Genomic DNA, 23,262 nt, shown 5'->3' with positions numbered 1-23,262 from the left:
AGTCCGCCCGCCCGCAATCGCCCCGTTAACGCCGGACCAGTCAGCCACGGTGTGTTTTGACTTCTCCAAGGACACAAGTGCGCATGCGTCCAGTAGGTGGTCAGACGCTCGCCCGCACTCTTCCTCGGTGCCTAATACCAAGCAACTGCGACTGCTTTGGCGCCTGGAACGATGTCGCCAAGTGACAAACGCAAGGGCCAGAAAATATTCCACCATTGTACGAGGTATTGTGATTCCACCTTGTCGCTACGGTAGTGCCAGCATGCGCCGCTGGCAAGATCAACGCCGGCGCGACACGCCTTGCAAGCTTCGAGAACATCGTCGTCGAAGGCATGGTTGTGGACTTGTTGGCGCCGCCGCCCATGCACGTCTGCACATCATGGCGTTTAAGTCCGCAAATGCCGGCAACCACTGGAATTTGCTGGGCAAATTTGGCCTGGCCTTGTAAGGGAGGGCCTCGCCCGGAGATATCCGGATGGGACCATAGTGTGGTTTCGCTGGCAGGGCAGCGCCTCGCATCTCACTGATCACCATGAGTCACCTTGCATCGGCCTTTCAGCCGGCAATTGTCGCCTTACGTACGTCGGATCTGCTTGGCCGTCATGGCTGTGCGTGCTCTCAGGGCTCACTCGCCATGTTGCGGTCCAGGAGCCGCTTGCCGGGAGGCTAGTCGCCTGGGTGGATTGGCGTTATGGTCAGCGCGTTATGCCCCCCCTTGGGTGTCACGGCTTCACGCGACATGGTGAAAGCAATTCAGTCAATTCAACATGGCTTGGTTCCCCGCTGCCATGTTGCTGTGCCCGGGCGAGTGGCTTCACGATGCTGATCAATCAACAATGCCAAACTCCGCAGGAGACGACGCTGTCGCCAAAACAGCACAGACGGCCACCGGCGCTCGTGGTGCGATTGACCGGACAGAGGCGTCAGCAGAAGGGAAAGGAGGCCTGCAAAAAGTCTCCGAGTTGGTCCTTTGCGGCGCAACCATGCGTGCGAAGAGCGACTTTGTTCGGGGCGGGACCCGCTCCGCCGCCACGACGGATGCGCCAGCGGATTCTCCCAAGTCCCAACTGGCTTTCGCTCGTCTTCGGAGCCCCTTGGCTCCACGTGCAGCGGAGCTTGTTTGTTAGCTGCGGCACCTTGTCAGAGCCGCCTGCTGACTTGGGGACACTTGCGGCGCACGCCGCGGTCAGCCCTGCGGACTTGGCTCATGTCTCCGGCCTTGTCGCCGGCAGGCTGCATGTGCCCCCCCGGTTCCATTCGTTATGGCTCAGATTGACGTGCGCGGCGCCGACTCATCGTCGGACCCGCAAGGGATGGATGGATGAGCAGCTCGCGTTACACCCTGGTAGCGGGAGCTGCGTTGCGTTAGGGCCCTCCAAGGGGGCTCGCAAAGTCCGCGCAACGTGCGCTGGTCTGGTCGGTCTGCTTTGCGATCTGCCCTGATTAGGTATCCGCACATGTGTTGCTGTCCAGCATGTTGCCTGGGCTGAGGAAATTTTGCTATCGGGTTGCCGTACCGGACCTGTGTCAGATCCGGGCTCCTTCCACGATCAATACATATAGGCCTCTCCCCCTCCGTCCTTGGTGTTGAAGTTGAGCCATCACAACACAAAGAAACAGCTGGGTCAAACTCAATTCTGAGCTCCAACAGCTCTGATAGATGCACCAGGCATCAACGCCAGCAGCCAGTATCAACGGCAACATCGCTGCCATAGACTATCCACACAGAAACACAAACACAGCCATGGCCTCCTCAACAACATCAGGCCTTGGCGTCCCCAGGGACACGGACCGACCCGTGTCCTCGGCCGCCTCCACCCTTGCCGGCGAGCGCACTTCCGTCGACGAGAAGCCGGTCGACACCCCCAATGCCGTCGCAGGAGCAGACCCCGAGAAGCAGGACAGCGAGAGCGTCATGAAGGGCGAGCAGGATCCGGGCTCGTCCGATGAGCTTTCCGAGGACGAGTACCCCAAGGGCATCAAGCTGGCGTTCATCGTCGTCGCCCTTGTCCTGAGTATCTTCCTCCTTTCCCTGGACATGGTACGTTTCACAATCATCCCCAGCGTTGGAAGGGCAACCACGGCTAATACCGGGTCAGACCATTGTCGCGACGGCTATTCCCAAAATCACAGACGAGTTCAAGGGTCTCGACAAGGTCGGGTGGTACGGCGCCGCCTTCTTCATGACCGTCGGCGCTTTCCAGTCAACGTGTAAGTTCCACTACCGCTCTCCCGGACCAGTGTCATGAAACCGATACTAACTCCACTGTAGGGGGCAAGGTGTACAAGTACTTCCCCCTGAAGACGTCTTTCCTCCTCGCCATCCTCATCTTCGAGCTCGGCTCCGTCATCTGCGGTGCCGCTCCCAACGCCGAGGCCCTGATCACCGGCCGTGCCATTGCCGGCGTCGGCGCAGCGGGCCTCGGAGCCGGCGCCTACACCATCATCGCCTTCTCCGCTCCGCCCAAGAAGCGCCCCGCCTTTACCGGTATCCTCGGCGCCTCGTACGGCATCGCCAGTGTCATCGGGCCCCTCCTCGGCGGCGCCTTCACCGACCACGTCTCGTGGCGATGGTGCTTCTACATCAACCTGCCCATCGGCGCCGTCTCGGCCGTCGTCATTTTCCTCTTCTTCCAGACGCCCCGCAATGCCGTCCCCGAGGAGGCGCCTCTTCTTGAGAAGTTCCTCCAGATGGACCCTCTCGGCGTCGTCCTCGTCATGGGCGCCACCGTCTCCTACATCCTGGCCGTCCAGTACGGTGGCGTCGCGCACGCCTGGAACTCGTCCGTCGTTGTCGGTCTCCTCGTCGGCTTCGTTGCCATCGTCGCTGCCTGGGCCGGCCTGCAGTGGTACCAGGGCGAGCGCTCCATGGTGCCCCCGCGCCTGGCCAAGGACCGCACCAACCTGGTCATGAACGCCTACGCCTTCCTTCTCGCCGGTGGCTTCTTCGCCGCCATCTACTACATCCCCATCTACTTCCAGTCAGTTCACGGCACCAGCCCGACGGCCAGCGGTGTCCGCAACCTGCCGTTCATCATCGCTGTCACCTTCGGAACCGTCGGTAGCGGCGCCTTTGTCACTGCCACGGGTCTCTACCAGCCCATGCTTCTCGGCGGCGGCGTCCTGGCCACCATCGGAGCCGGGCTTCTGTACCTCCTGGACGTCGACACCTCTACTGGCAAGTGGATCGGCTACCAGATCGTCGCCGGCGCCGGCTGGGGCATGGCTTTCCAGATTCCCATGATTGCCGTGCAGGGCTCGACGACGCCTAAGGACCTGGCCTCGAGCACGGGCATGCTTTTGTGTGAGTACTACCTAATCCCCCTTACCAACCAGCCATGGTTATAGCATATACTGACTCTCTCCTTCAGTCTTCCAGAGCATTGGCGGTGCCTTCCTCGTGTCCGGCGCGCAGTCTGCTTTCATCAACCAGATGGTGCCAGCCGTGCTTCGCAACGCTCCCACAGTCGACATGGCCAAGCTGGTCCTCACCGGCGCCACCGAGATCCGAAAGGCGTTCCCCGTCGAGCAGCAGCCCTTTATCATCGACGGCTACATGACGGGCCTCAAGGTCGTCTTTGCCATCTGCATTGCCTGCACCGGCATCGCGACCATGGTCGGCCTGGGTACCCGGTGGAAGAAGCTCAAGCAGGACTCCGGCGCCGCCGTCGGCATGGCTTGAGAGTTTCTCGGACGATTTAATGACGCCCACCCAGTAATAATATTGAGCAGCGATGCTCGTCGACTAAAGGGTTGTTTGCATATAATATAGACTGCATTGGGGAGCGGGTTCGGATTGATTTTGGAGCGTGCTTAGAATAGACGACCGACCGTTGGTGGTTGCATGGAGTTGGTGGTATTAATCTGCCAGTTATATTTAGCTGGCCTAAAGAATATCGACTATCTTCTCTCCATGATATATGCTTCACCAATACTTCATGCTTCTTGACTGAGTGCTCAATGCTCGATCTCCATCCACTACTTCGATCACAATTTGCAGTGACATGCATAGTTCATGAGTAGCACGGCGAGACGACCTCCGCGAATGGGCTCGATCTACCACAGGTTATACTTCACTATACAACCAATGACCGCAACTCTACATGCCCAATTCCATAACCATCGAGCACAGGGCCAAAAGGAAAAGCGCATTGCACAGTGCCATGGCTTGTAGTACAGGGTAAGCATTTCGGGACCGCTTACTCATCAAGACCCTGGCCCCTCGTCCAACGCCCACCACCACCACCACCACCAAGCCACTATCACTTGTTATCCCACCGTCCTCAAATCTCCGCCGCAGAAACTATCACGAGATCCCATCTGCCGAGGCATTGCGCCTCGACAATGGCCGCTTCGCCTCTAAAACCCCCCTGAACCCCGCCTCAACCCATCTCGCAACACACTCCTCTGCCAATTCCTCCTCCCGACCACCAGCCGACCATGCTGCGGCGCCCCATCCTCGCCGCCTCGAGGGCCGTTGGGGCTACGGCTGCGGGGGCGGCGGCGGCCCCTCGCGCGATGCCCCGGCTGAACGCACTCGCAGCGTTGCGGCCGGTGTCGTCGCCGCTGCCGCTGCTCTTCTCCCGGGCGCACCGCAGCAACGGCGCCGGGGCCGGCGAGACCATCCCCTCGACACCCATCCGCGTCCTCCGCGCCGTTGAATCCCTCCGCCGCTGGCGCAAGCCCCACGTCATCAACCACCGCTCCGTCGGCCTCGTGCCCACCATGGGTGCCCTGCACGAGGGCCACCTCGCGCTGGTGCGCGCCGCCGCCCGCGAGAACCACCACGTCGTCGTCAGCATCTACGTCAACCCGGCGCAGTTCGGCATCCGCGAGGACCTCGGCTCCTACCCCGTCACCTGGGACACCGACGTCGCGGCCCTGGCGCGCCTCGATCGCGAGCTCGCCGACGACGGCGCCAACCTCGGGCGCATCTCCGCCGTCTTCGCCCCCACCACCGACGACATGTACCCCTCGGGCTTCCCCGGCCAGGAGGTCGACAGCAAGGGCAGCTTCGTCACCATCACGCCGGTCGGCGAGGTGCTCGAGGGCGCGAGCCGGCCGACCTTCTTCCGCGGCGTCGCCACCGTGTGCATGAAGCTCTTCAACATCGTCCAGCCCGACCGCGTCTACTTTGGCCAAAAGGACGTGCAGCAGACCGTCGTCATCCGCCGCATGGTCCGCGACCTCATGGTCCCCACTGAGGTCGTTGTCTGCCCGACGGAGCGCGAGCCTGACGGCCTCGCCCTGAGCTCCCGCAACGTCTACCTCGGCACCCGCCGCCGCAGGGTCGGCATCGTGCTTAATAGCGCGCTGCGCGCCGCCGAGGCGGTATACGGCGCCGGGCGGCTCGACCGGGATGCCATTCTCGGCGCCGCGCACGAGATCACGGGGACAGTGCTGCGTGCGCAGATGGAGCTCCCGCCCGACGAGCGTGCCATCTTCGAGGTCGACTACATTTCGCTGGCGGATCCGGACACACTCGAGGAGGTGGACGCGGTCGACCCGGATAAGGGCGCCGTCATCAGCGGCGCCATCAAGATGCTGCCGCTGGAGAAGGCGCGCGAGGGAGAGGACGTGGGCCACGCCGGCGGGCCGCAGGTCAGGTTGATAGACAACATTATCCTCAAGCCGAGGAGTTCATAGAAGCGCAGATCCAAGACCACATATAGCGAGCCCTGGGTGGGCGGAAGACGAAGATATTCATTTGGGAGACAGCATGGCATGGCATGGCGTTGGAAAACACTTCGGAGAGGACCCATCGTAAGCGTCGAGTGCATCCACCGAATTCCGTTTCCTGGGTATATGAAGAGACTACAGGTGCTACATCATGATACAAGAACCCCCGCCGTCCCCAGTGACATCGCATGTTGTTGCCATAACTTTACAGGTTCGGCCGCCCCTCGGCCTTCCTCCTCCTGCGCGCGTCCTTGACACTCTTGCGCAGCGTCTCCTTCTCCTCCCTGCTCAGCACGCTCGGCACCTTGCCCTTGCCCTTGCCGCCCTTGTCGCCCTCGACGGCCTCGACGAAGAGCTTGCGCCCCAGCTCGTCCGTCAGGCGCAGCACGCGCGAGCTGACCGTGGCGCCGTCGCGGCGGTTCTTGCCCTCGCGGCGCGCGCTGGCGATCTTCTCGGTAAAGTCCCACAGCTTGCCGTCGGGCCGGAGCGCGCCCGTCTCCGGGTCGCGCGAGGGCCGCCACGACGGGTCGAGCTGGATGCGCGGCGGGATCTTGGGGTCCTTGGACTTGACCACGTGCACCATCTGGTCCTGCTCGAAGCGCGTGTACGAGTTCTTGAGCGTCTCCTTGTTCACGGCCTCGAAGTAGGAGAGGTCGCCTTGATGGTAGAGCGTCTTGCCGAGCTGCAGGGTTGTTAGTCTGCGGGTGTGTGCGCACTACTGTTGAAGGGTCCAAGACTCACCACCTGGGCGCTGTTCTGCGCCTTGGTCTGCTCAATCCAAATGTCCTCCTTCTCCTCCAACGGCGGAGTCAGGCCCATGAGCGACACGGCCGCGAGCCAGCTGGCCTCGATAAACGGCCAGATGAGGAAGCAGTAAAAGTCGTAGTTCTCCCGACCCGCCTTCCTCTCCTGGTCGGAGAGGCCGATGGTTGTGATGTTGCCATCGGGGTCGCGGTCGAGGCGAACGACGTGGTCGTTCTCCAAGCCCCGCAGTGTGTTGTCCAGGTTGGTCACCAGACCGGCGGCTGAGAAGATGAACTCCCCACGGAACAGCGAAGAGAGGAAGAAGACGTGATCGCGGAGCTCCTGGTAGGAAATGTCCTGCATGGCGCGCCCGCCGCCTTGCTTGACCTTGGTGTACATGGCAACGCTGACGAGAGCCTCATATATGAAGAGGTGGATCGTCATGTTGCGATAAAAGGAGAGCTGGAAGCGATCCACAGCATAGTAAGTCGGCTCAGCGAGCCCGTCCACGACTCCCACCAGTTCCTTGCCCAACACCTCGAGGCCACGATTCACAATCTCCGACAGGGGCGCATTGCCAAAGTGAGCGACGCGACCACCCTTGGCACGGACTCGCTCCGTCAGCCATTCCACACGGCGCAGCAGCTCCTGCTTTCCGACGCCACGGCCACGAAGAGTCAGGAGTACCGTACCAATCAGGGCAGTGGGCATCACGACCGATACGGCGTTAATGTCGCCGAGAACCTTGTAGCCCATTGTGCGCAGGATCTTTTCCCTCACTGCGCGGACTTCTGGGTTGCGGTGGTCGGTGTCGAGGCCAGGCGGGATCCTCGGCAGTCGAGTCAGCTGGTCGTCAATGAACTTTCGCAGACTCCAGGGCTCGTGGAAGCGAACGTCGACTCTGCCCAGCTTCAGAGACAGAACTGAAGAGCCGCCGGAAAGGAAGTCAGCAAGGTTTTCCTTCTTCTTGGGCACGCCGAGGAGCTCCGTAACGTAGCCCTCCGTCTCAATGACCTTGTCGTACTGCGTGCTGACGGGGCAGATGATGGTGTCTTCGACGCGACCCGACAGGATGCTGTCGAGGATGAAGCTCAGGATGCCGAACTTGGGAGGCAAGAGCTTGCCCGTTCGTGACCTGCCGCCCTCGATGAAGCACTCGAAGTTGTAACCTTCCTGTAGTAGCGTGTCGATATAAGACTGAACGAGTGTCGTGTACAGCGCGTCGTCGCCAAAGGACCTCCTGATCCACATGGCACCAGCGTGCTGCAAGAAGTTGCCGACGAGCGGGAAGTTCAGGTTGTCTCCTGCAACGACTACAGGCAGGGTCAGGCCGAGGCGGTAGCAGATGAGCTGGAGGGAGACGTAGTCGACGTGCGACCGGTGGCTGGGTAGAAAGACAATGCTCTGCTTCTTCTTGGCAGCGATGTCGGCAACCTTTCTGAGACGCAACACCTCTTCGCTAGAGACGTGAATGCCCTGATGATATGCGCGAGTCAAGAGCTGCGTGACCATGTAATAAGCTCCACGGATAAACGTCTTGCTCTCCATCTTGCAGATCATGTCGTCGGTAAGCTTTTCGGCCACCTCTTGCAGACCACTCTCGAGAACACTGCGCCTCTGCGTGCGCTTGATGGCGTAGTCTTTGTCGTTCTTGTTCAAGAGGCCTTCCTGTTCCTCAACCGTGACGCGATTCTCGGCGAGTTGGCTGATTCGCTTCTGGAGCAGCGGCGCCGAGAGCACCATGGACTTCATGTTCTCGGAGAAGCCTGAGTAGAAGACGGGCTGTCCAACAACCCGGTCGTAGGCTCGCCATCCTTGGCCGGACACGTAGAGGGAGACTTCGCGCAGAAATCTGATAGGGACGACCACCAGTCAGTACCGGAACATGACGATCGAGCACCGCGGCCTGGGTCGACGGGACTCACTGTAGAGGTTCGGAGCGGAAAGAGGCAAACTGGTGCATCAAGGCCTGCTCCTTGCCCTCGATGCCACCCTGCGGCTCGACATAGCCGCTCGGCTGGAGGGTGATTTCGTCGCCGAGGATCTGGAGATCGGGAGCCGAGCCGCTCGCCGAATCGAAGGTGTCGTCCTTGTTCGACATTGCGGCGATGGCGTCGATCGATGGCCCGGGATAGGATCAATGGCAGCAGGCGGCAGGCTACCTTGGGGGACAAGCGGCGACACGGAGGGGAGAGATCGGGGACGGCTTGCGGCGGTCGGGTTCGAGAAGTGGCATCAGCTGGAGGATCCGGTCAGCATGATATGTCTGTCATGCATCAGCCTCGCAGCGGACGTTGCCACCAATCGCCTCGGTCGCGTTGCAGATTTTGTTGGCCCAACAAGTTGTCTGCCGCCCATGCTATGGCAAGAGCAGTATGGCATCACGAACGGAGCGGCACACGAACGGCGAGTCGGGGCAAAGACAACGGGCAGGATGGGGGGAGACGGGGGTGGGGGGCGCGGCTGTCGATGTCACTCCACAGCTCACTACAGCTTTGAGCCGAGGACATGTGAAGCGCTGAAGCGCGATTGGCTTGGGGGGCGATTCCGGGGAACCTCGACGGATTGGGGCGGCTCGGCCAGGTGGGGAGCTCCCCATTGGGTGCCAGCGACAGCGGGCGTCGGCCGACTGGCCCAGCGCCCCAGGCGTTGGTCGGACCACCAGAAAATCCAATCCACGCTGGCGCATCGCGGGGCAGCCAAAACTTGCACCGTTCGATTGTGTCTCTGACCACCATCGCGATCACCGCCACCACCACCACCGCATCTTCCGCCCCTGCTCCCCCTTCGAGGCCAGTCGCCGCGGCGCCATGGCGACCCCCGCAGAGCAGCAGCAGCTGGCCCAGCAGCAGAAAGAAAACGCCATTGCCACGCAGAACCTCCTCGCAAGGGCGCACTCGCCCGACAGCGCAGACCGCATCTACGCCGACAAGATCCAACACCGCACGCTTCACCTCCGGCCCTCGTCGCCTCCCCCCGCCGTTGTCAACGCAAGGGCCGCCCGGCGCAGGGCCCGCGAGGCGGCAAAGGCCAAGTCCAAGATCAGGCCCAAGCCGCTATCGTCCCGCGAGCGACGACAGCTCGGCCTCCACGACATCCCCCGAGACGGTCACAAGTACGAAATTTATGAGCCCCTCAATGCGCTTTGGCTCGGATACGCGCGCGAAGTTCTTGGCAACGACATCTTTACCGGTGGTCCCACGGCCGCCGCCAAGTTGGCCAGCGCCGAGCTGCACGGCGCACTGGCCGAGGTGGTCAGAAGCCGATGCCCCGGCCGCGTTGGTATCCAAGGCATCGTTGTCCGCGACCGCAAGTTTGTTCTCGAAATCATCACCAGAAGTCGGGGACTCAAAGTCGTGCCAAAGGAGGGCACAACATTCCGCATACAAGTTCCCGCCACCGAAGCCCCAGGTCCAGAGCAACAGGTGGAACACAAACCCTTCGCTTTCGACGTCCTCGGCGACCAGCTGATGTTGCGCTCCGCGGATCGGGCGAACCGAAAATTCAAGCACCATTTTCTCAACAACCTCTGAGGCATCACTGCGGAGATACAAGTACCATACTCGCTGGCTGAAACTCAACCTCTCGCTGCAGCCTTGGCTCAGGGTTGCATCTGCAGAGGAGGCGGGTTGTATAAAGCCGAGCCCGGCCCGCGCGACTATGCGCTGTCCGCGGCTCCTCAGCTGGCAGGCCATATGGCGCACCACAGTGCCATGGCGAGAATGGAACATCAAGCATTGCTCGCGGCCAAGCGACAGGTCATTCTCGAACAAGTTGAAGGCGTGGGCTACTGGAGCAGCATGCAGACGAACCAGTGTCTACCGAAGCCTTACGGCGACCTAGTCCAGGGCATTATAGCCGCCCAGACGCTGGCCCTACTGGACAACACCCATTTCGCGCTCTTGATATACAGCGGTGCGAGCCAGAGGTGTATAGAGGGAGCTCCATCTACATAAAGAGATCCAGTCCGTAGGACACTTGCCGGCTCAGCATGCTTGCGAGGCGAGATGTGCGGTCGTGGCTCATTCTCTCCCTGCTGTTGAGGCTGTCTGGTTCATCTGCACCGCCAGGCAGGGCGAGTGCGCTGTACCTGATGATTGCCACGGCCGGATTCGACTTTTGCAGGCTGGTTTTCGATGGCGTGGCACTTGGGTCGGCGCTGCTCCAATGCCGCGTTTCTACATCTCAATGGGCGCCGAATGGCAGCTGGCCCATGCTGGCAAGCCTGGACTTGGGGGCGTCGCGACGACTGTCACACGTTGCGTTTCCCTGTGGCACTTGTACGTCCCCCGTCGGGTGTCTCACAGCCAGGCTTGGCGATGCTGATTGACGACAGTGTGAGCTGGTATGCATGTTACTGGGGCGCGAGGCGCGCGGCCGGTGTGCGGGACGCGGCGCGGGAGACGTGTGACGGACTGAGGTGACGGACGCGCCCGCGGTCGCGTCGCCCTGTGCTCTGCCACGTGCACATCGCGGAGTGCTGCACGGACACGAGTGTGAGCCGCTGACGATGCTTATCACGTCATGGGGGGGGGGGGGGGCGTTTGGGAGGGCGAGGCAACACGCAGCAAAGGACAGGGCAAAGGACACGGTAGATAAGTCAAGTGGAATGAGTTGGCTATTAACTCAGTATGGCTCTACGAAGTACGAGAGAAGCGTCAGGATCACGCACGTCAAAATGTTCCACCCCGCCTGTGATGCGTCCTCGTCCTGGTCGTGCATGCGCTTTGATGTCCTTTGACGTGCTACGTAATTACACCTTGTGCCACCCCAGGCTCTGCCAGCAGGACATGACAACAATTACCTATGGCTGCACCCGCCTTGTGAAGCACGCACTGTACAAAGTAACTTGGGTCAAAGTGACAGGCAGCAGGGAGCCCACACTCACACTGGAACGGGACGACGCTCGCTGTGCCGCTGTCTGCCCGTCTGGGGCTATCCATTCTTTCACACGGGGGCCGCATAGGTGTCCCAGGTGTCCCACCAGCGTCAAAAGGTGGTGGCTGATTAGGTTTCCTCGCTCGGTACTGCACTGCTAAGGCACAGGCGCATGCCCCCGCAGCGCCGGCTAAGGCGCGGGTATCCCGGCACCCGCCCACGGTCCAATGACCTGCCACCTCAAAGCTTGGGCCACCCTCAGGGCGCCGGGTGCCGCTCCACTGCACGCTTCCCTAGACTGGGGAAACCTCCAATTTTGTCTTTTGCAAACCTAACCTCAGGTTTTTCCTCCCGCGACCAGCAAACATCCGCCCGTCATACTTTTCCACCTCCGCTCAGCCCTGCAAATCCATTCACCACGTCGTTTGCCGCCACTGCGCGCGTGTATCTGCATCTAGCCACCGCAACGGAGACGAGAACAGCGTTTTGTGCATACTTGGCCATCCTTTCTTTCGCCCTCTCTCGCCCTCGCCTCGACCTCGCGACTCGCCGCCTGACGTTTCGTTTGCCGCTCTCTATCCCGCACCTCGAGGACGCTCAGCTGTGACCTCGACCTTGCCGCCGAAGCCCGACACGCTTTGATCGACCGTGCAAGATGCCGACCAATTTACCTTCCAGCTTTGCCTCGGCTGCAGCTGGCCAGAACGCGAACCGTGACTCGCGAGGAGGGAGGAATGATGGAAGGGGAGCTGCGGGAGGCGACTGGTAAGTCTCAGCACATGAACCGCGCTCCCGCCCACCACCGTCGTTATTGCGGCTTGCATCTCGCTCGTCGTCGTGCTTCTGCCTTCTTGCCTTGCTTGTCTTGGCTTTCCAATTCTTGCAAGGGGAAAAAGTGCTGTCCACTTGGCTGTAGGCCCCCTACGCAGCCGACGCGAACCAGGGACAATGACACTCTTCAACCATCACAATGCCTGCAATGCGTCACTCATGCTAACGTAACCGCGACAGGTCGCGACGAGATGGCCGCTCCGCCAACGGCACCCTCACCTTCCGACGCTCCTCTACGACCCCCATCGCCGGCCAAGCGTCGAATCCCCCGCCACCCAGCGAGAACGCGGTTCAGCATCCCAGCATCGACGAGTCGGCCGCCGCGCAACCAGTAATCTACGAGGCCGGCTCTGCCCGCTACTCCAAAGACGAGCTGCTCGACATATTCCGCACGCAAAAACTTGGTGACAGCCCGTCCCGTTTGTTTATTCCAGGATGGGACCCCTCCAGTATCAATGGAAGCAGCGGAAGGGCCTGGGGCAAGAGCAGCGACAACCACGTCCCGCAAGAGCCCAACCTCTGCTGGGAGCAAACGGGCGAGACCCTGCCGATGGGCGTGCAGGACTTGACTGTGGAGGAGAAGGATGTTCGTGTTTTACCTTCCCTCTCCTTGACGAATTGGCCCGACTAACGTATTCGCGATGCAGGCATTCTTAACAGATATCAATTCGCCGCTCAAACCCCCAACTCAGAACAAAGATGGGCACCAGGGCAATGTCAATGGACGCAAGGCTTCGGTTTCGCATGGGGCGGGAAACTCCTACGGAGTCAATTCGCCTTCCTCCGTCACGCGACCGGGCACCAGACGACGTGAGACCTTGGAGTCGAATCCGTTCAGCGCCGGCGGCCTCGCTTCCCCCACTGCTGGTCGCTTCTCCCGTGAGGACTCGTCAAGCTGGCTTCCGCGCAAGCCGACTGAGCTGAAAGAGTCCGAGCCTGATGACGGCGAGAGCGAGCACGGTGCTCGCGAAGGCCAAGGAAAACTGCCATTCGGTACCCTGATGCGTTCCAACACGTCGGGCAGCGTCGGCGTGAGCGCCATTTGGCCCACCTCGAGCCAGGCTGCCCCCAGCGGCGGCGCCTTCGGAAACTTTGCCCTCCCTACGTCTGCTGTCGGCGAGAAGCGAGCAGGAGGAGCTGCAGGTGGTAGCCGCCTGGCCCATCTGATTCCCAAGGATAACCAAGACGGCGCAGCGCCCAAGTCGGGTGAGGCTGCCTCGTCTCAGCAGTCTTGGCGCTCTCGCCCTCGAACCGACACCGACCCCTTTGGCGACGACGAACTGTCTGGAAGTGCGGTGCTTGGTGGCGCTCAAGACACCGCCTCGAGCAGCCATGCCTCCGCTGGACGTGTGGGCATCCTCGGTACGCCCGTCAAGGGTTCTACCGGTGATTTCGGCATGTCTGGCCTGAACCTGGGAGCAGGACAGTCTGGCGACGACGGTCCCGTCAGCCCTTCGGAGACGAACCCTTATCGCAGCCCACCCGCCGAGCGTCATGGTCATGATGACAATGACCAGAGCGGCTCCGGCAGAGGTCTTGGGCAGGACACAAATGAGGCTCACGGCAACTTTGGCTCCATCGGGCGAGGGTTCGGTGCGGCTGCGTTTGATGGCGGCGATCGCAGTCAGACGTCAAGTGCTGGACCGAAGAATTACCCGCTCGGTAGCTTGTCGGGTTGGCCCGCACCCGTGGGGCCATCTTCCGGCACCCCTGATCGAGAGAGGCCAAACTTCAGCAACGCCTTCGGCAGCTCCCTGTTCAGCCCTATGGGCGAACTCCAATCCCCCGGCTTGTCCAACTTTGGCAGTGTATTTGGCCCGCCCGGTGCCGGTGGGATTGGCGCCGGCAGCATCGGCCGCGGCAGCAAGATGGGATCCCTGTTCCCGCCTGCCATGCAGGCTCAGATGCAGGCGCAGCTTGAGCAGGACCAAAGCATCTCGGACCCGGACCCGCGCCAAACCCACCCACTCGGTGCCATTGGCAGAGCGCCTCCACGAGACACCGAAAGCCCCATGCGGTCCAACCGTGGAGTTTTCGAGGAGCTTTTCCCGTCCACCGATGCGTCGCGGGCTCATGGGCCTTTCAGCTCCGCCGAGCCACCACAGTCGGCCGGAGCCGCGGCCGGTCCCCAGTCTTTCACCCCAGTCAGCGGCGGCCTGCCTTTTGGGGGCATTGGCCAAGCCGGAAACGAACCACCGGCCGCCCAGGTGCGACAGATGGTGATGCCTGATAGGATGAGGTGGGTCTATCTCGACCCTCAGGGACAGGTCCAGGGACCGTTCACCGGTCTGGAAATGAACGACTGGTATAAGGCGAACTTCTTCACTCCTGACCTGCGTGTCAAGAAGGTGGAGGACCCTGAGTTTGAACCGCTGGGGCAGCTGATTCGGCGGATCGGCAACTCTCGCGAACCCTTCCTCGTGCCACAGATTGGGATCCCCCACGGCCCTGCGTCGCAGACTGGACCTTTTGCCGCTACCACCACGCCTGGCGGTGTGGTGCCACCTCTCAGTGGCGTCTTTCCCAGTTTCGGCAGAACATTGACCGCTGAAGAGCAAAACAACCTCGAGCGACGCAAGCAAGAGGAGCAATACATCATGGCCCAGCAGAGGGAGTTCATCATGCGCCAGCAGGCCATGACTAAGTTTCAGATGCCAGGGCCCGGCCTGCAGCACCATTCCAGCGCTCAGAGTCTTCAGAGCCAGCCCAGCTTCGGTAGCATCTCCTCTCCCATTGGAGCTCCTCCTCAGCAGCAGTCACAGCAGCAGCAGCAGCCGGCCCCCATCGGCTCTATGCCCCCTGGTGGCTACATGGACCAACCTGCGGGGGGGCAACATGCTGCCAGGCCTGGGCCGGGAAACGGAGAGTCTTATCGGGTGGAGGACCTGTCTAACCTCACCGACGTCGAACGCCAGGTGATTGCTTCTATGCAAGGTGCTGCTGGCGGTGATATGGGTCAACAGCAACAGCAGCAACGGGGTATGCAACCCGATGGTGCGGACTTCAGATCTGGCCTTCCCGAGGCTGACCAACTCTCGGAGGATCCCGAGGGGTTTAGGGAGCGCTTGAAGGAGTTTGAGGATCTGCGTGCCCAGCACGAAGCCGAACAAGCCGCGAACGCCAAGATGAACAAGGGGCACATCGACAGCGCCGAGCCCTCCACGACCGCCGCCTCTCACGGGACCGCGCCTGGACAGTCTGGAAAGGCCGGCAAATCCGGCAAGAAGAAGCACGTTGAAGACGCCACGCTGTCGTTGACGCAGCAGGTCCAGCAGGCTCAGGCTGCCGCTGCCGCTGGCGTGCCTTCCGACCCGGATATGCCGATGCCGTTCCCTGTGCCTTCGTCTACCACTCCGCTCCCGGCGCCCACTGCTCAGCGTGCGCGCTCCAACCTGCCTGAGCAGTACAGCCGGTCGCAGAGTGGCACGCCCGATGTCACTCAGCCACCTCCGCTGGCACCCTGGGCCAGGGAGCCAGGCCAAGAAGGACAGAAGGGGCCTAGCCTCAAGGAGATCCAGGAGGCCGAGGCTCGCAAGGCCGCGAAGGCAGAGGAGGCCGCTGCAGCTCTCAGGAAGGCCGCGATGGAGCAGGAGGCCGCTCTCGTACGCGAAAAGGAACGTCAGGCTCATGCCGCCGCTGCTGCCGGTTTGCCGGCCACCAGCACTTGGGGCCACGGCTCCCCTGTCTCGGCGACCAGCCCTTGGGTCAAGCCTGGAGCGGTGAAGGGCCCTGCTACCAACACTGCCACTGTTCCTTCGTCCTCCAGCAAGAAGACGTTGGCCGAGATTCAACGCGAAGAAGAGGTTCGCAAGCAGAAGGCACGGGACGTCGCTGTCCAGTCGGGCTCGCCCGCCATCACCTCGAAGAGCTATGCGAACCTCGCCGGCAAGCCGAACCAGAGTCCCGTTCCCAGTGCCCCCTCGCCTGCGCCCCCTGCCGCCGGATGGGCAACCGTTGGTGCCGGCGGCAAAGTCAAGGTTCCTACGGGACCGGCCTCTCAGGGGCGGTCTGCCAGTGTCAGCAGTGCCAAGGCGCCTGCTCCTGTGAGCAAGCCTGTTTCGAAGCCTGCTCCTGGTGGACCAACCAACGGCAGGACCGACCCCGCCAGCGCAGCCATGGAGGAGTTTAGCAAGTGGACTCGTCGGGAGCTGTCCCGCGGCCTCACCGACGTGACTGATAGTGAGTTTCTCCCCGAACACGCGGTGTACAATAGGAACTTTGACTAACGCGTGGAGCAGTCTCGGACTTCCAGGCCGATCTTGACGCGCTTCCGCTTGACACGGGCGTCATTGCCGACGCCGTCTACATCAACTCCAAGACCATGGATGGCCGCCACTTTGCCGAAGAGTACGTCCGCCGCAAGAAGCTCGCGCAGAAGGGTGTCGTGGAGAAGCAGCCTCCCACGGACAGCAGCAAGTCTCCTAGCTCCGCCGGCGGCTGGTCTGAGGTTGCCAAGCGGAGCAACAGCACCCAGCCCAAGGAGAGCGAAAACGGCAGCATTCAGGGCGCCGGATTCAAAGTCGTGCCCAGCCGTAAGAAGGGCAAGAAATAGGACACCTCGTCCTTTGATGTGTTGAAGGAGTGTCGGGCATAGGTGATTTTGCTTTGGCTGGCTGGACCTGGCGCGCGCTCGTGCGTCTCTTGCCGGCGTCTTCTAGGATGCATGCCGTGGGACACAGGACTGTGGTGTGCCTAAGGACGATGGCTTTTGCCACGGCTTGGCTGGAGGTATTGCTAGGGTTGGGGAGTCTTGCACGGATCAGCGGAGCTTTTCTCACGTGGCTCGACAGGTCCGCCATTGGCGGTCTCTTTCTGTGTTGAGATGAATGGATGTATGTATGTGATACCTGTATAGTACTGTACTACAGCGTGGATGAGCCGACGAAGCTGCGAATAGCGAACTGGCATGCATGGCAACCCCCTTTTCCCTTTTGTCTTGCTTGATCTGTGCTGGTAAAGACGACGCCGTGGTCTACTGTGGCAGCGAGCTCCTCGCACCCGTCCCTTAATAGTGACGAATGTATTCATATCGTGACTTGTCATTGATGCTTTTTGTCTATCCAGAACCTCGTCTATGCTCGCTAGATCATGTGGCGCACCTCCTCCAACCCTCCTTGCTCTCCCTCTCAAGCACCGGCCTTGAGACCCTCCATGAGCCCCTCGAGCGTCTTCCACCCGTCACTGCCCTCCCAGGTCTCCCTACCGCGGCCCATGACGCTGCGCACCGCGCTGCGCGCCTTGCCCTTCCAGCGGCTGCCCACGGTCTCGGCCCGGGGCCCGTAGTTCTCGAGCACCGAGACCAGCTCGTCGGTGCGCTTGACAACGTCGGCCCAGGCGGCCTCGTCGCTGGTCCAGTCCGGGCCGCCGGCGGGGGACTCACCGGGAAGGAGGCCCGCGCCGCCCGCGCCGGAAGACCCGACGGCGGCGCGCCAGGCCCGCTCCGAGGCCTCGACCGCGCCTGTGTAGTCGCGGCGCCAGGCGCGCAGGCGGGACGTCAGGGCCCAGAGCTCCGGGCGGTGGGTGATGATGGGGACGACCTCCTCCTCGACGAGGCGGGCGACGAGGCGCTCCATGGAGCCGCGCGGGGGTTCGTAGATGCCCTCGACGGTGCTGCTGCCGGGCGCGTCGACGTCTTTGGTGAGGACCACGTCCTGCAGCAGGGCGGCGAGGACGTCGGCGTCGACGGCGTCCTCGGACTTGCGGATGCGCAGGATGTGCTTGTAGGCGAGGACCATGTCCGGGATGGGCGGCGGGCGGATGCGCGAGGCGAGCGTCAGGACGTTGTCCCAGATGCGCCAGTTGTCGTGCGCAATGGACGCGCCCTTTTTGTATGCGGCGAGGGCCTGGGCGAGCAGCTTGCTGGGGCTCTTCTTGCGCTTGCTGCTGCCTCCCGCGCCGGCACCGTCTACCGCCTCGCCGTCGCTGCCCTCCTCCTCGTTCCTCGCGTCGTTGTCGTCGTCGGAGTCTTTGGGTTCGGCGGCGACCACCTCGCAGTACAGGCTCCAGAGCGAACTGCCCAGGTTGCTCCACGTCTTGGCGTCCTCTCCGCCCGACATGTCCGTCGCGCTGCCGATGCACCGGCTGTACGACTCGGCGGCGTCCTCAAACTTGCCCAGCCGGAGGTTGATGTCGCCGAGGCGGCTCCACATGTCCGGGCTGAGCCGGTTCACCGACGTGGCGAGCCCGTACGCGGCGCGGGCCGCCTGCCAGTCCTTCTGCCGCAGGTAGTGCTCGCCGAGCGACTTTTGGGCGCGCGCGTAGCGCTGCCTGGAGATGTCCCACGCCCGCTCGTAGTGCGCCGGGTCGTCGTCGAGGTCGCCGAGGATGCACCACAGACGGGGCGCGTTGGGCGGAGGAGGAGTGCGCTCGGGGCCAGAGTAGTCGCTGGCCTTGAGGCGGGTGACGTCCTCTACACCCTCGTCGTCTGGATCCGACGACGACGTAGCGTCATCCCCGGTCTTGTGGAACAGGCGCCATCGTATGATGGCCCTGGCCTTTTCGTCGCCGCCACTCCCACGGCCGTCTTCATCCTCAGCTGCGGCAGCACTCGCCAGGCATAGCGCTACCTCAGCCCACAGCCGCAGCCGCTTGAAGATTTCGAGAGCTGACGCCAGGGACCCAACTCCGGCCCACGCGTACGCCAGCTCGGATTCGAGGTGCCAGCGAGGAGGCGTGCACAACGCGTGGATGTAGCGTAGACGGACATGAGCGGGAGCGGACTCTTCGGCCTTGGGGGCGGGTAGGAACGATGTCGGCTGCTGAGAGCCCACGGGGGCAACTTCTTGTCCGGGCGCCGTGACCTGAATAGCCGGCACTTCGGCGTTCTCGGAATCTTCGCTCGCCGGCTCCTCGACCTGCTTCGGCGGCGCTGATGTATCCGTGAGGACCTGATCCGCGACAGCTTGCAGCTGCAGAACACCGCGCTCGACCGTCCTGCTCCTGTGGACTTCTATCCTTGACCGCACGAGAAGCGCCTGCGTGTAAATCTGCCAGTTGGTGGACTTGTCGGCCAGGACACGGACGGCGAAGGGGAGAATCTCTTCCGAGGTCAGCGTGTCGGCGGGAGAGAAGGCGTCTTTGAGCGTCGCCTCCGTAAGAAGAATGATTTGGTCGAGCGGCGAGAGCTGCGGCTGGTCATCGGGAGAGAGGTCGGCCAGCGAAGCCGGGAGATCCTTGGGCTTGGCCTCGTGGCCATTGTTCTCCTTGGTAAAGTGAATTTCCTCCAGGAGCGTGTCATTGTTGAGCTTCAATGCTTCAGGCTTGACATCCTCCTCTTCGACATCCTCCCCCGTTGTCTCCTCGCCCTCGCGGCGGCTGCGCGCAAGAACGACCAGCTGACTTGTGCTGTTCTCCTGGAACCTCGTCCTCTTGCCGAGCGCTCCCGATAGGGCATACGTCAAGCCGCTGGCGTGGGCCGCCTGCTGAAGCGTCTCCTTTGCCTTTTCGTATCGGCCGAGGAGGATGTAGTTGTTGGCGGCCTCGACGAGGAACTGTGCCTTGTCTTCGCGGCCCCACGACTCGGCGGTCGACCACACCTCCTCGCCGGTAATCTGAGCGAGTAAAGCGTCCATGGAGTCGAGAATTTCAGAGGCGAGCGTCGGGACGTCGCTCCATTGGGAGCTCTTGGCGAAGTTGGAGCCAGGGCCGAGGCTAGGCTGCGTGAGCAGCTTGTAGTGCCAGACGTTGACGCGCATCTTTAACCAGCCTAGGCTGTATCTGCTCGATTTGTCCGAGTACGGCGATGTAGTCTCCAGGGTTTGCTGGTCCTCGCCGGCCAGCGCCTCGACGAATACATGTCTTGCCAGCGCGAAAAGCTCGAGGTGTGGGATATGGGCGTAGGGAGCCACGCCGTCGACTTCGAGGTGCGTCAGGCATGCTCTCTGGAGCTGCTGGAGGGCCGTTAAAGACGCCTTGGTGGGAGAGTTCTTCGATGTGGATTCCCAGGCTTTGGCGAACTGGCTTTCGAGAGACGCGATGCCCTCGGCGGGCAGCACTGGGCCTGTGACGTTCGCCTGGAGAAAGGCATCCAGCGCAGTAAGACCGACAGCTGCAGTCTCCGCGGCGGGAGCTGCAGGAGCAGGTTCGGGAGTTGACGTCGTCGCCAGGCGCGAAACGAGGCTCTCTATAAGCTTCCCGGCGACGTCGCCCTCAGACAGCACCGCCAGGGCGCGCACCGCATCGCCATGGCTCTCGGGGGTATACCGCGTCGTCGAGTCGTCGGCCTGATCGGCGCGCGCTCCGGAGCCCGTGCCACGATCGGCTGTGGCATCCATGGCGGGTGTCTCGGGCGCAACGCTGCGCAGCTTTTCGTCGGTTCCTCCCGGCGAGCGAGGCGCGCGCTGGTCTCGACGCTGAAGGATTTTGAGGCTGCGCAAAAGCTGCCTCGGAGGCGCGCTCGCGGCTGTAGTATAGATAGACAGAAGCTGCAAGTTGTGTGATACAAATATGCCGAATGCCGCAGCCTCGGACGCTCGATCGGCTGGCAGGTCAGGTTTGTGTCAATTACCCGGGCGCGACCTGGAGAAAGAAGTTGGTCGGCGGCGGCGTTGGACGATGCGATGCGTTGCGACGAGTTTCGACGATGGTGGGGGTGGGGCAGAATTTGGAGGGGTAGTAAAAAAAAGTTGTGTACGAAGTAGAGCAGCACCATCCTAACAGCCTTGCATGCATAATGGTCCAGGGTCACAATTACTAGGTATTATCAGAGCACAAAAAAAGATGACGACTGTTTTCGGCCGGGTTACATGCATGGTAACTACCGCTGAGGATCGCGCGCCCAACCACGTGAGATAATCCCGGCAGACGGGATCCGGGCAGTTGATTCTACCAAGCGCGTCTCGTGCGACAGGGAGAAGCGCAGGGCAGGCATGTGGCAGATACCCGTCGTGGTAGGGAGTGACGTCCGCGAATTTCCTGGCCTGCTGCCAAAACTTGGCTACCCGGTATGCGGCAGTGACGACGCCCTGCCTCCCAGGTCACAGATGTACGAGTGGGCATGCAGGGTCCTGGGCCCGGGTCTGCCTCTGGACAGGCCTCATTATCCGACCCTTGGCCCGGATGTACGAGTACAAGTACTGTCCGGAGAGAACCCTTGTCGGCGGCCTCGACCCTTGGAATTCACGCAGACAAGCTTTGCCTCTGGCAATCACCCGCCCGCAAGGAAACGAGGCTTGCGAGGCTAGCCATGCCGCGCTCATCGATCTGTGTCTGAACGAGTACAGTTGCAGTTACTGCCGCTCAGAGCCCATGTCATGTCGGTCCAATCCATGCCATGCCATGCCAGTCCGAGGTCTTGGCTGTCCCGCCGTTTCTTTTCGACCCAGTGCCGTACCGTGGTGACAGTGCCGTGCCGTTTGGTCGGTTCCGTTTTGACCGTCGTCACCCAGCCACGACAACCGCCACGGCTGCCCTGCCCTCGCCCAACGGTGGGAGCAGAGCGATGGACATCCAGGACAGTCCGTTTCGCCAAGCCTTACAGACCGCCTTCCCACCCGTGCCTCCGTAAGTAATTTCCGCACAGCCGGCTGTGTGCTAAGCAGCGCAGCAGGCGGGCAAAAAATCTTGCCCATCCTTTTTTTTCCCTCGTTGCGACGGGGCCGTGGCGTGTGTCACCATCCATCTCATCCCCCTAATAATCCAACCACCACGACAAAGCACGCTACTGGATATGCTTACGGAGTCCAGTACAAGTACGGAGGTACTCGAGTGTGCGGATGGGGCACACCGAGGACGCAGAGCCAGTGAGACGTCTCGAGACGGACGGCTCGTGGCAAGGGTTTCTCTTTCGGCCAACGTTCTTTATTGCCGCTGATCACAGCCTGTTAGTGCGAGAAAAGTCTTCGTCCTCGGAGCCCCACTGTGTTTGCCCGGCGGCGCCCACATTTGCTCCGTCGCAAGGCGCCGTCCACACTGTACGCCAGTAACAGAGCGTCACAGAACAGCCACCGACTCGACTCGCGCGCCGGCACCGACGCAAACCGTCTGCTTCGCCGGCGGGACGGTGAAGACTGCGCCCAAGACTCTAGCTTTGGGGCTAGCGAGCCGTTCGGGTCATCGCAGGCATGTAACGGAGACGTACATACTACACCAGCCGGACGGAGAGGAAGGCCAAGGGCAGATGCCACGGACAATCAATGTCACGCGACCTCTGTCCCGTTCCGAGGCTTCGGCGGCCTCGCCCCGGGCCGGCTAGTCCACCGCGAAGCAGAACTACTGCCAACCTGCAGTAAGCGGGCGTGCAGCCAATCCAAACCACGGCTTTGGCAAGCGTCGCGGGCTTTTTTCAACTCGTCCTTTTCCCGCAGTCCCCTGGAATACTCAGTTAGTACAGTAAAATACGATACCAGGGCCCACAGTCTCGACGACAGCAAGAGATTGGGCAGTGACAAGGTGGTCCAGGATGACGGCGCGACAGCCGGACGCCATCGTGTTTCGCCATAACACGTCTTGCCGCCCCTGTCAAGAGGCGCCGCGCCGCGCCGTACAGTCTTGTACTTGTCGTCCGTGTCGCCTGATATCTCGAGTCGGTGTCAAAGCTTGCCCGCAAACCCGCCAGCTTGCCAAGGCGGCACCGGCTAGCCTCGACGCCTGCCCGGCTGGGCGAAACCTTACTCGCAGGTACGACATCTTGCATCTCCCCGGCGCTGCAAGTCATCGCTGCCAACGTCGAATCACGTCGCGTGTGGTTGGCATTGCCCAACGTATCGCGACCTCATTCAGTCAAGAAGAGGCCGCTATGTATGGGACCGCTTTGTGGCCCGTGCCTGCTTTCGAAACGGCATCGTGAGGGTCTCGATATCGTGGGCGTTAGCACGGGCCCTTGGACCTATCTACATCGTGAAGGAATGACGTCCACGATGTCAAGGCCATGTGTCGTGACATCAGCAGCCTCCGCGACGCCTTCGCTGGCTCAACACCGGCTGGTCCCGCGTGTTGCAGCCCGTGTCGGCTGGGACCCCATGAAGGACCACGGGAGAAGGCGCCATCTGTCGGTTTGACAGCTCGCTCCCCGCCGGTTCGTCGTCATCGTCGCCGGTTGGCCCAGGCTCATGTTCGTGTTCGAGATGCAATATTGATAGCGCGGCTCCTTGGCGTGGGTCGAGTGCCGCCAAAGTCGACCAAGGCCGTCAG

General features: G+C 61.9%; 6 protein-coding genes across 6 annotated transcripts; 4 read left to right on the top strand and 2 right to left on the bottom strand.

Moving 5' to 3' along the window:
• Positions 1–1,744: 1,744 nt before the first annotated feature.
• Positions 1,745–3,682, top strand: PLICBS_004724 (uncharacterized protein; the record flags this gene model as incomplete). The annotated part of the gene is made up of 4 exons (XM_018325902.2): positions 1,745–2,041; positions 2,100–2,211; positions 2,273–3,304; positions 3,372–3,682. The coding sequence occupies 4 exons, from the start codon at positions 1,745–1,747 to the stop codon at positions 3,680–3,682; spliced, it is 1,752 nt and encodes a 583-aa protein (XP_018175654.2).
• A 758-nt stretch (positions 3,683–4,440) lies between these two features.
• On the top strand, positions 4,441–5,646 carry PLICBS_004723 (pantothenate synthase; the record flags this gene model as incomplete). The annotated part of the gene is made up of 1 exon (XM_018325903.2): positions 4,441–5,646. One exon carries the CDS (start codon positions 4,441–4,443, stop codon positions 5,644–5,646), a length of 1,206 nt encoding a protein of 401 aa, XP_018175655.2.
• Positions 5,647–5,884: 238 nt separating this feature from the next.
• PLICBS_004722 (uncharacterized protein) lies at positions 5,885–8,524 on the bottom strand (the record flags this gene model as incomplete). Its single annotated transcript, XM_018325904.2, has 3 exons — positions 5,885–6,361; positions 6,421–8,275; positions 8,349–8,524. The coding sequence occupies 3 exons, from the start codon at positions 8,522–8,524 to the stop codon at positions 5,885–5,887; spliced, it is 2,508 nt and encodes an 835-aa protein (XP_018175656.2).
• A 709-nt stretch (positions 8,525–9,233) lies between these two features.
• Positions 9,234–9,956, top strand: PLICBS_004721 (uncharacterized protein; the record flags this gene model as incomplete). Its single annotated transcript, XM_018325905.2, has 1 exon — positions 9,234–9,956. One exon carries the CDS (start codon positions 9,234–9,236, stop codon positions 9,954–9,956), a length of 723 nt encoding a protein of 240 aa, XP_018175657.2.
• Positions 9,957–11,956: 2,000 nt separating this feature from the next.
• On the top strand, positions 11,957–16,684 carry PLICBS_004720 (uncharacterized protein; the record flags this gene model as incomplete). Its single annotated transcript, XM_065600575.1, has 4 exons — positions 11,957–12,066; positions 12,313–12,718; positions 12,780–16,311; positions 16,371–16,684. 4 exons carry the CDS (start codon positions 11,957–11,959, stop codon positions 16,682–16,684), a joined length of 4,362 nt encoding a protein of 1,453 aa, XP_065456647.1.
• A 574-nt stretch (positions 16,685–17,258) lies between these two features.
• PLICBS_004719 (uncharacterized protein) lies at positions 17,259–20,405 on the bottom strand (the record flags this gene model as incomplete). The annotated part of the gene is made up of 1 exon (XM_018325907.2): positions 17,259–20,405. The coding sequence occupies one exon, from the start codon at positions 20,403–20,405 to the stop codon at positions 17,259–17,261; it is 3,147 nt and encodes a 1,048-aa protein (XP_018175659.2).
• Between the last annotated feature and the right edge of the window lie 2,857 nt (positions 20,406–23,262).

This window comes from Purpureocillium lilacinum (assembly GCF_023168085.1).
Source record: "Purpureocillium lilacinum CBS 284.36 DNA, scaffold_3, whole genome shotgun sequence".
NCBI lineage: Eukaryota > Fungi > Ascomycota > Sordariomycetes > Hypocreales > Ophiocordycipitaceae > Purpureocillium > Purpureocillium lilacinum.
Note: the sequence above shows the minus strand (reverse complement) of the source record. Positions and strands in the feature narration are given on the sequence as shown.